General features: G+C 36.5%; 1 protein-coding gene across 1 annotated transcript; it reads right to left on the reverse strand.

Moving 5' to 3' along the window:
• Positions 1–7,399: 7,399 nt before the first annotated feature.
• Positions 7,400–8,371, reverse strand: LOC143451737 (uncharacterized). Its single transcript, XM_076952459.1, has 4 exons — positions 8,227–8,371; positions 7,985–8,116; positions 7,606–7,752; positions 7,400–7,500 (listed from the first exon to the last, which is right to left on the reverse strand). The coding sequence occupies exons 1-4, from the start codon at positions 8,369–8,371 to the stop codon at positions 7,400–7,402; spliced, it is 525 nt and encodes a 174-aa protein (XP_076808574.1).
• Between the last annotated feature and the right edge of the window lie 3,859 nt (positions 8,372–12,230).

The raw sequence follows: 12,230 nt of genomic DNA on the forward strand, positions 1-12,230 counted from the left end.
CTGACGATCGCGCGCCGGATTGCCACTTTGTTTTAATAGACTTCAAAACAATAAGCTCTATTTTGCCACTATTTTGCAACAAGGTCCGCAGGTTGGAGCATAGTCGAATGTTCATTCTACATTACGTTAATTATGTTGTGCTAATTGTCATATAATTAGCTTTTATTCCTACGGAATTCTCCTGCAGATCTGATGATATATAACGTTATTTGTGTTCTATTTCGTGTGTTTACTAACAAGCGCTGTACTATATTTTGGCCATGTTTAGTATACAAGACTCAGTTTTGATTACTTCTGAATTACGTCATTCGCACTACAGCGCTCAATGCGTTAGTTCTGATATTTTCAGTCTGTTTTTGGACAGTCTGTTATTTGCAGTCTACCGAATACAGCTAGATTCTATGCTCTGAAAACAGTAAATATTTCGTTGAGAACCTATAATAAATTATTATTCATGACATTAACAGTTTGGTTCTGGTACTGTGATGCTTAACTGGCTATCACGGGTTAATGAACGCGATATCAATGGAGTCAGATTAGCGAACAATCGATCAGGAAATAATTAACAACAGTTCACAACCCTCAACAATACGTCCAGTTAGCAGAACGTCATAATCGCTTGGCGTAACAATAGAAGCTTTAGGAATCACTGTCTGGGTGGAATGTACTAAAAGTAATTCAGTTGGTATCTGCTGCCACATTTGTCTATTTTTTAAACTTTTGCTTAAAATACAAGGCAAAGTTACATGAATGCAGCGCCGTAGGTACCACGTAAAATTTGACGCATTTCACGTCACATGCGTAACGCTTCGAGATGTGTGCTGCATTACTGGGGATATTGCAATAACATCCGTCAATGCTACGTACTGAGTTGCGGATTTTATCATTCCTTTACCCGCACGTGATGGATGGTGAAGTTTGACGCTGTTTCAAGGTATTCCTCTGTCATTCCGGTAACTGAGCAAGAAGAACAGTATTCCTCGATGCTAACGAACCTCATCTCAATATGTGAATAATGCTAATTAGTAACTGTCCTAGGAGTGACTTGCATACGATCAGATGAACACATAATAACTTTTAGGTTGTTTTATTATTTCGACCGTCTGTGCTATAATAGCCCGACATTTTAGGTGGTCGTTAAAGCGAATACTACATCTGCATTAACTCTTCAACACTAGGTGTGTCAAGGCAGAGGTATGGTCATGTGTTCATAAAAATTGGCCTAGAGTAACTAGTGAACTAAGCAATAAATGTGGCGGTTACGTCACAGTCCGTTGAGAATTGTAATAATATTTTGACAATGTACAGTACAACGTGAAATATACAAATACAATTGAAAATTTGTAATATACATGCAAGCTCTACACTAAAGTAAAGAGTACCATGCTATAACGAATAAAGAGATTAAATAGTATTACTATTATTGTATTATTATTAGTACTGGCATTGACTAAGTATATATGTCGAGCTTTAATGCTCGAGCTCTGACAGATAATTACGGTTTATAGAAAATTGGTATAATTTGATGTAAATGCCTTGTCAAAATTAAAATGTATTTGAATTTTTTTAAGCCCTGCCAACTCATGGTCGACGAGTATCGACAACGAATTGTGAGAAATTTTGCTGTCGATGGTGACAACGTCGGAAATAAAGCCCACACTACAAAGCATGGCCGATGGGTTGATGAAGCGATGTGCGAAGGCCGGTGAGAGTCTTCTTAGCTTTTGTTTATCGGTGGAGATTGTTGCAGTCCAAAAAGATCTGTCAAAGCACAAATTACTTTTAGCTCAGCGGTCTGACCTTGCAGAATACTGGAGTGAGAATGCCATTGCAAGTGGCCGTCAGCAAAGCCATCACCAAAGCCGAGATGGCTTGGAATTGTCGTCGCAAAACCAGAGGCATCTCTGTCACGACTTCAAAGGTGGAAGCTTTGGTCGATCCTCCAGCTCCGCGATGGATGTCTTTGAAATTCTCATCCAGAAAGAGGAAATCTTTGAGATCTTACAAAAGCAAAAGGGGCAAATATTATGAAAAAGGGGGTTCCCCAACTCTTGAACAAGAGGGGCTAAAAGCAGGACAACAAGAGATAAATTGACACGGTCGTTGAGTGTAAAAGAATTCTGGTCCTGAGTAGGTTTATAAAGCGGTGACTACGTATGGTGCAAATATCTATTAAAAACCAAACAACAAGTAATTTCTCACATCAGCACAATGAACATGAAATATAATAACCTACGTTGGCTGGCTGCTGGCGAGACTCTGATGAATGGTTTCTGGTAGCCTATGCAGTTTCTAACTGCAATTTTGTAAAGCCTGGCAATCGTCCCTAATGTAATGGCGGAAAACTGGAATGATCTGTTGGTAGAGGTGCCATTTTGTTTGTTATATTTGTAATCTTTACAAATTTTCTGTCTGAATACTAGCAAGTAGACGACCAAAGTACGGGTACTAACTTATATTTCGATATCTCTATCACAAACAATGTGTCTATGTAAATGGTGTGTAAACTGGGTAGTCACAAAGGTTTTAACTGTGTCTGTATCAGGTCTAACAAGTGTGTTGGTAAACTCTGGGCTATCTTTTGATGACAAACCACTAAATATAAACAAAAAAATTTAACAAAATAAAAAGCTTAATACGTTTACTCAGAAATAAAGCTACACAAAGTACCCAGGACAACATAATAAATATAAAAATTACTTTCAAAGTAACCTTCAAATCAATTCAAACAAACCATAAACCATTTGCATCATGAACAAAACCAATAACACAACCCTGGTCTGGTAGGATATTATTCTCTTTAAATCTTGTAAAACTTCTATTGACTTTCTACGGATGCCAATAAGCTATCCACTTTTCCTTCATCGAACGTTACTTTTCTGAACAAACTTCTAACATTATCTAATCTATATTATTGTACAAAATCTCAACCCAGTGGTTCTCTCTAACTACAACACATATTTCTGCAATGTAGATATAAATTTGAAATTACATTATTAAATTTGGGTAATCTTAAACTGATCACTTTTGTTAAGAGTTTTAATGTAAAAATAGCGATGGTTGAAATTACCAGTACAATTCACATAGATCAGAGTCAAACTTATGACATTTCATAATTGCGTTACACTTATCTCAAAGTGAAATAGAATCAAGCATAATCAAGCATATAGAAAAACATAGGCCTATATACCGACACGCAATGAACATCAACTAACCTGTTGGCGACAGACCTTTCATGGAAAATGTGCTTCTTGTCTGCATGTTTGTTGACGACACTGGACCTCTGCCATGACAATCTTAAAGATGGACCAGTTAAAACATGTTACGCTAATACAATAACAGAACAAGTTTGCTATAAAGAAAGAAAACGATGTTTTTTTGTTGTAGAGTTGGCCAAAACATCAAGAATCAACGAATGTGTTCAGGAACTTCATTGATTTTAATTTATGAATCACCTACTTCTAAAGCAGATGTGTAATTGCTGAGCAACAGCAAATTATCAGCTAGTGCTTAAGATGACCAGTTTAATAAAGTGGACATACCTCGGAGCATATCTATTAACAAGCCACAAATGAATCGTCGAATGACTGACCACTTCTCATCAGCAAAAGCCTCGTTTGTAACAAAAATCTGAAATTCAGCCAGCGACATTTGGCTAATGAAGTACCAAGCCGTGAAACACTCTTGGAACATTTGATGTGAGAAGAAGTACTTCTGGTCGCCATCAAAAACGCGTTGTGACAATCCACTATAAGCACGAAGTGCCACTATGATATCCTGGACATCATCAGTTGAAAGACCTTCTTCTTCCATTTCGGTTGGTGTAATGACAACCGTTGACTTTTTAGTGGCATTGTAAGCCAACCTGCTAATCTGCAATGCAATAAAGACACATTATGATGAATACTTGCAACAAGCTTTGAATGACCAGTTATAATCTGAAAACCTGCAGTATGAGCGCAGTGATATCAGGGTGCCGTGTGCTATCACTACGTCTCAAACCCTCCAAAACGGTAGCAAAAACACGAGTTGTTGTGGTGATTTCTCCAACATCTTTTGAAGGATTTAGAGAAGCTGTGATAACTAACTGAAGCAATAACGGATTGTAACACAATGAAAACACAGCAGGAGCGTTTTGAGAAAGTTGAAACCACAAACTTTTAGCACGTGTACCAGTGTAAGCGTAAAATAGTGATTTCATGTTATCATAAGACAAATCACGAATAAAAATGGTATGGTTTGGTTGCAAGGTGTGAGAAAGATTAAGCATGCTATGAGGTCGTGAAGTAATTATGATTTTAACACCAGCAAGGTATTTTTCATTAAAAAGGCCAGCAATGATATTTTGCACAGATTGTTTAGTGTCATAAGTGCGTCTAGCAAACTTCTTAAATGTGAAATCGGCCTGGTCCAGCCCGTCAAAAACCAGTAGACACTGGCTTTGATTGTTTTTAACCCACTCAAATGCGTTTTTCCAGGTTTCCTCATCTAAATTAGGATAATTAATGTTAATTAGCATCTCAGGTAAAGTGAGCTTGTCATCATCGGGTAAATCCATTAAGTTGATGTGAAAGGTAGTGAACTCCTCAGTTTTCGCAAGACGCTTGGACAGGGTCGATTTCCCTGCACCGGGGTTCCCGATCACACCGGTGTAGCGTTTGTCTGACTTCACCAGGTCATCGAAGTCAATACTTCTTTCATGTGATATACCCTTTAAGTGATCAGTAGATGCAACAAATGTTTCTTGCTCAGGTGCTGCTCCTCCTTGATAAAACTTCACTTCGGCAAGGTTAAGATGCACCACAGGAAAGTTTTGTAGTGGTACGTTGATGCCAGCTTGGGGCCGAAGATCAGCTTCTCGGTGTTTCTTTTGCTCCTGCCTGACTTTTTCAATGGCTTCTTGTTCTTTAATCCTTCTTTCTGTGTCCTTTCTTTGTTCTAATAAATAACACAATAGAAAAAGTTTTATTGAACAATCAGCAACTACTTCGATAAAGCTGAAATAACTTACAAAGTTCCAAGCATTGTTTCCTAAAACCAAACTTTGATTTAATATTGTGCAAATTGGCAAATCATAAGGTATAGCGATTAAAATACTAAGTAAAGTAGCGTTATGTTTCAAAGGAATTATCACTAAATGTTTCTGTGCAATTAGGCCTACCGATTACTTTTCGGCCGGGACCTAAGAAAAAATGTTTCAACAGAAATGTCATTTAAATGGAGCTTTCTCGAAGCAAACTTTGGATGCATACTTGAGTTTTGGCCATGCAGTCAGCATAAATAGGGAAATCACATCTCTTTACTAGATCACTAAATCACTAGCTTCACTAGACATGGTTACATGGTTACATGGTTAGATGGTGACGGTGCGGTTAGAGCGCTTGACTCGTTGTACTTTAACCAGTGTTCGATACCCATTGCACTTTCGTTGTAATGCCATTGCATTTGTTTTTTGTCTACAGTCATTGAAAAAAGCATATTCACACAGAACTTTGGCAGAGTTTGACCTGAGTGGTATTATGAAGTCTACTTATAGGCTTAACTCGAGTAAAATGTTTAAACCGATGTATAAAGAATACTTTAAAAAGGTGCAATGTTGCACACTTCCAAAACATACCTGCAGATGAGGTCGTTGGTAGACTGGCAACTGAGGGACTGGTACTTGGTGCTGCCGTTTGTGAAGTTGATGTTGAAATTGGTTGTTTAGGTTGCGTAAAACCGGTTTGCTCTAAGAAACGAACACAGTTTATAAAGCATGAAGCTTTTAGTTGCAAGCAACAAATAATAACTTGCAAATAAAATTCATATAAATTTAAACCGTTGATTTTAACATCTTCATGAAAATTTGCAAATATATCAGATGTTGTCAAGATGGACAATTACAAGCCAAAACAAACGCAGCACACAATAATGACTACTGTAACAGTGGTATAGGTGTCTCAGATCATTTAGCAAATTGCTTCTTAAACAATGTTTGCGAGTGGTGTATGGTGTATTATTCATCAACAACCACGTTGCATTTTAACATGCGCTTGAAAGGTATGCCCCACATCCCCACAAAACAGAATTAACAGATGTGTAAAATCCAATCATGTCCCAAACAAGAGCAAGAACTTTTAATTTTAGTTAATAAATAAGCAAACATGATTAAGTTAACTTACCTAATACACCACTCGTGTTCCTATCTGCTTGATATATTGTTGGTTGAATGGCAACGTTTCCAGAAGCTGCGATAAAACAGAGATTAAAGTGTCTAAATTAATGTTACTGAAACCAGTTTAATGAAAATAGAAATAAGCACAATGAATGTTTGCAAAAGTAAAATAAATACAAAAACATTAAACTGTATTTTAAAGATAATATTTAATTGTACATTATTGCATTTTCTAAAAACCAAAGTGATGCATTTGAATAAGATTCAAACAGAAATTGAACGTATTGAATATACACGTTGTATTTCGGATTTTAATTAACTGTAGAATTTGTAACTTGTGTAAACAAAACATGATTTATACAAACAGTATTCACTGCTTTTCAGTCTATAATCTAATCATTACTTGTAGAAGGTATTTCAGTGTTCAAAGCATTGGATTGATTGGTCACTTCTGAGATGTCTGTGTGGCGCTCAACCTGTGGATTTGCTTCGATCGGTTGCTCTGGTTGGGTCACATCAGATGGATCTAGAGATGACCACGTGAGCAGGTGTATTACCATCACGTGTAACAAAAACCACTGACGTATAAATAATTAATACACATTATAAGTAGGCCTATAGTTAGCAAGTGGTTACATTCAGTTGCTTGCTAAACCAGTTCAATTGCCAACGAAAGTTTTAAACTGGTGATCAAAATTTGTTTTACTTTGTCAAGATATAAATTACAGACGGATATAAATGTAGAACATAACAAAGGTGATAGAACAAAAATTTCAGCATTGTTTCTTATACAGTGTTTGCAGCTGTTGCATGAAGTGTTATACATCATCATAAAGCAGCTTTGCATTGAAACTAATACTTAAAGTTAAGCCTTGCAAAACTCACAAATTAAGATGAACAATTTGTGTGAGATAGAATAAGTGAACAAGAGCACGGGGCAAGCTGGTGCACCTAATTGTACAAACAAGAGCAAGGGCTCTTGATTTTAGTTAATAAATAAGCAAACATCCATAAGTTAATTTACCTAATACCCGGCTCGTGTTCGTTTATGCACCAAAGTGCGCTGTGTTCCAAAAGTATAAATTAATGAAAGTATTCACAAACCAAGCAAATGCAGAGACATTTAACTTTACTTTACTTTACTTCGAAGGTAGTTTGTTATCGCACAGTATTACATTTCTTGAACACAAAAGCGATATCATTAGAGATGCGATTTCAATTAGCTTAAAACAAACGTTAGCGCATCTAATATACACCTTGTGATTGGGTGTTTGATTGTGGAGGATCAAAAGGATTATTTGCCGACTCTTGCTGCTCAATGCTCGGTTGAGATCTTTTTGCAGAATCTTTAAAACATCTTTTAAATTCAAGGAAAGAAATGCAATGTGATGTCATAATTAAAGACAAGAAGAATCTTACAAGGAAAAATTGCACGGTATTATAATGTTTACCTAAAAGATTTGTTTGTTTCACTTTAACTCGTGTTGGTGTTATATTTTTAGAATCCCTGATGTCCATTTGACTATATTCTCTGTTGTCTTGGTATTGCCTTTCATCGCGGAGATTAAATTGAGGAGCATTGATGATCATAACTGATCCTGCGTAACGCAATTAAAAGCAAAGACAGTCATTTGTAAACAAAGAAGTAAAATTATAAAAAAAAATCATATTAGAAAAAACACAAATACAGAAAAAAGGTATAAAGTATAAAAAGGCATCACAATAATATGGAAACATAATTTGATAAATGCAACTAATAGACTCTACCCCAAATATTTAACGACAATTACGTGCCTACGTATTCAGAAAATCAGTTTTAATAAAACTCACCAACTCTGCTTTGAGCCACTCTGCTTGCAAGCTCAATCAACTTTGGATCGATTGGACTTAAAGCACTCTGAGAAGCTTCAGAATTTTCCATTGTTTGCAAGACTTGATTTCCTGCATCTGCAGAATCTGGATCTCAAGCAAATAAAAAATAAAACTTTTTATACCAAGTAATATATTAAAAGGTTTTTATGTAATTACAGCAAAGTAGAAAGACTTAATCTTTTTAATCTCAAATTACTCACCATGAGGCATCCCCGCTTGTATTACAACAGCACGTGATGTTCCAGGTTGTTCATCACTTTCACCTGATGAGCTCTTTTCGTTGTCATCAGGTTGTACAAGTTGAGGTTTATCTTTGGTCAATCTTTGCTCTTCTGCCTTCGACATACTTCAACGTTGCAGTAATTATCTTAGCTTATGTTTTATACCTGGTCAAAATTGTTGATGACATAAAAGTTTTTCAAAACACACTGAAGCTGAAGTTGAAATTTTAACGTAATTAACAACATACGAGCTATTTTTGTACTATATACTTTTATAATAACTTGACCTCCGCCCCTTGCTAGTCTACGAACTTTTAGGCAGACTCTCTCTTTGAAGAAAGAAAATTTAATTATTAACTGTTGTTGTAGGTAACCAGACCTTATTGTTCTACACCCGGTGACACAGGGTTGTGTTTAATTTGATGATCTATACTCCCCAATTTAATTTGGGTGCCGACTTGGCTGAATTCCTGGAAAGTTTTCAATTTTTATTTGGACGGAATAAAATTTTACTAAAACCTAGATTTAAAAATCTTCTCAGAGTCTCAAACAGCAAGCAAGTTAAATTGGGGTGGCTGAGTTGCGAGTGTGTAAAAACTACATAATTGTTGTAAAAATTATAACCAGGGCCAGCCAGCGATCGACTGAATTGACTGAATTGATATTTTTAAACCAGGAATAGGCTATATTTCACTCAAAGCGGGGTTAATCTGCTTTATTCCAATAGATTATTTTATCTTACATCGGTAGCGTTCAAATATCTGAAGACGTCAAAAATATCTGTTCCTGGTTTATCTTGGCCTTATTCCACTATCATTATTCTATTGTGATAATACTACCCATATACGAAACTTACAGTAGCATCATTTTATTTACAGGTAATTTTACATGTTTGCAGTTTTCAGACATATTTATTAATCTCTTATTGGCCCTGACGAAGCTCACCGACATGGGTTTGTGAAATGTTGGTTCATAAAGAATTTATTCACCAGCTGAGCACCTTTAGTTATTGAACTTATGCCTGGTGGCAAACATGGTATTTTTACAGAAACATAGTTCACTCAGGTGGAACATTATATGATCAATATATGTCATATTATTATGTCATATTTACATGAAGGATGAGTTTATATTTCTTTACTTTACCGGTTTGGTGTGTTTTGCTCTAACCGTATAGATCAGGTTTGTTGTGTTGCCATTTGTGCTTTGTATTGATTTGTTTTATGAACCGTTGTTGTCAGTTTATTTGATTTCTTGGCATACTGTTCGTGACCTTCTCATTGCATTTGTGTGGTTGACCGGATTGCATGTCACTCGTCGCTCTCCTATTGGTTACCTAAAATAAGTCATCTGTATCAAGTTATGTTAATTTTAATCGACCTTACTCGTCAAACACTGCATTGTATATTTCATTTACTTGAAATGACTTAAGAATCATTTCTGAACTGCAACCAACGCTAGACGGAGGGACGTAGCAAATACACAGACTTCTAACTATGTCAGTTTAGTTCGCAGGATATGTCATTTACCATCCTAAATGCTATTACATGCTACCTACAGTGTTTTACAATCGTAAAACGTCATATTACTGTGGTTATCGGTATTTTAATATTTTCAAACAGACCCTGCTGTGTTAAATTTCCAATTCTTTACCGAAAAGTACCATCAGCTGGATAGACTAAGTCCATAAAGCTAAACTTGGAGAATATATGCCTAAATTACAACTTTATTGATGAATGTGCCTAAACAAACTGGGCCCCAGGGCATTGCACCACGTAAATCTGCGCCTGTGGAGCTTCAAAGCGTTGTGTTTTATTCTGATCTGCCAATCTATGTCAATGGGATGCCTATGCCTATACAAAAATGATCTTATTTCTAACAACAAGCTCTCATTTAGTCCATATCAACCATGTTATGTCAATGGCATGTCTATCCCGCCCAAATAAGACTGAAAGACAATAGGCCAACCACAGGCGCATCAAGATTTTTAATTCAAATGGAAACGCGGATTTAAAAAATGCTTACGGAATAGGGCAAGTTGTAAATCAATTCTCTTGAAAAGTAAAACAGGCGATCGTATCATAGGTCATCGTATCATCGTCAGGTTTCAGAAAATCAAAAAAATCTTCTATTGATGTGTTTGTGTTTCTGAGAAATTGATGAGGTCTTGTATCTGCGTCGTCATCACAGATGCGTCATTCGCACAAAATCGAAAAATCTCGAAGGTTGTTTGCGGTCTTTGTTTAAACTTTTATTGTCGCGAAAAACCTTCCTCAGGTTGAGCTGGAAATTTGACACTGTCCGAGTTCGAGATGTTCTTGGGTGGACAAGGACTTTATAAAACGATCGTTTTTAACTGTCTAAGGTTAAATAAGAAACTTGTCCCACCAGCCATTATAACGAGCAAGCTTACTCAGCGTCTACAAAATTTGTAGTAAAACAAGAAAATTAGGAACAACTCTGCCATCCAACATCGCTACATTGCATTTATGCTTTTATATAAATTTATATCATTGACTACTTTTACATTTGATATATACGATGTTGTATATGCGGTCGCGATAATTTTCAATAGAATCTATTACATGCAAATGCTATCTGCAATGATGGTCGACTATCGATAGCTATATTTCCAAATATATGAACAGCTTACAAAACATGAACTTTAATGCTGTACTGAGACAATAGTGGGCGCATATAATCACTAACAGCGTAGGTTTGCGTTGGCAAAATTTTAGTTAAATCTTTAAATTTCTTTCATTTTCTTGCAATGGCTGTTCGTCGATATTGAATTTTTTGCACAATTTTATTGACATATTTTCACAAATATTTCCTTCTGGCAGAAGTGATTTGGTTACTATAACTAGTTAATGTACGCCTCCTACGCTTAGACGGGTCACAATTCTCAGGTCAAATTATCAACGGTGGACATCGACAAAAAATGCGTGGAAAGTCGTATTTTTGTTGCTGCAACCTACAGACCCATGCGAAATATATAGGCCTACTTTTTCCCATATATAACTACATACGAACTACTGCTAAACATAGACATAATGTACACTACATCATTCATACTTTATTTGTTCTCATCTCGCTACACTCTACATCTACATGCCGGACACCGGTCGATAGAGACTTTCACTCGTAAAATATTTGCAGCATGGCTCGACCCTGGAAAAAAAGCTTCCTCACCAACGGCGGACTTTCAAACCACTGAGCGGTTAATCGGGCGGTTACAGGATAAGAATATGGAAAACAAAAGCACATGAAACTTCTTTCTTAAGCTATTTCTGCACAAAGCGGCTTCGTAACGTTCGCTCAGGTATCAGGTTTCCAGCGGTGAGCTGGTAGCTTTGACGTCATCATGCCCGGGTCCAGGTCATTCGAACAAAAGGGTAAATTTCAAACATTTTTAGATATCTCGATAATTTAGAAATCGCTTTCCAAATATCCGAATGCTTAGCAATATCGGTTGCCGATTACGTCGTAACAAATAAACTTTAAAGCTATAAAAATCTATTCACAGATCGATGCTGATATGCACAATACTTAAATGACTGCGTCACCTAATTTATTAATTAAGTCTTCTTGGTAGCCGAGTGGTTTGGGCGCTGTCCACGAAACATATGCGACTCGTGTTCCGTGACACCGAGTGGCATTATCCTTGACCACGCCAGTAATATGATATAATAAGGTTATACACTTATAACCACACTTGCTCCTGTTCAGTGGGCATGGTGGACAGTTCTAAATTCGGGAAATACTATGTAAAAAAAACATAAAACAAAATGTATATGTGCAATATTTGCACAGAAGCTAACTCGAAGATCAGAGCTCGAGCGATGAAGAATCATCGCCGGGATTAAGTAGCGTAAAAATTTCGTTATTCCGAAGATAAAGATGACCATAACATCACTATACCAATTTCTCTGTGCTACTCGTCAATTGTCCAAGCACAAATATTTAAGCGAGTTGTAGAAAGC

This window comes from Clavelina lepadiformis, chromosome 4 (assembly GCF_947623445.1).
Source record: "Clavelina lepadiformis chromosome 4, kaClaLepa1.1, whole genome shotgun sequence".
Taxonomy (NCBI): domain Eukaryota; kingdom Metazoa; phylum Chordata; class Ascidiacea; order Aplousobranchia; family Clavelinidae; genus Clavelina; species Clavelina lepadiformis.

Excerpts from the sequence above, each read along its gene's own strand:
- LOC143451737 (XM_076952459.1), bottom strand. The coding sequence starts at position 8,371 with ATGTCGAAGGCAGAAGAGCAAAGATTGACCAAAGATAAACCTCAACTT. Across the intron at positions 8,117-8,226 it reads ACAAGCGGGGATGCCTCATG|ATCCAGATTCTGCAGATGCA; the intron begins GTGAGTAATTTG and ends TATTTGCTTGAG. Across the intron at positions 7,753-7,984 it reads AGTGGCTCAAAGCAGAGTTG|GATCAGTTATGATCATCAAT; the intron begins GTGAGTTTTATT and ends TGCGTTACGCAG.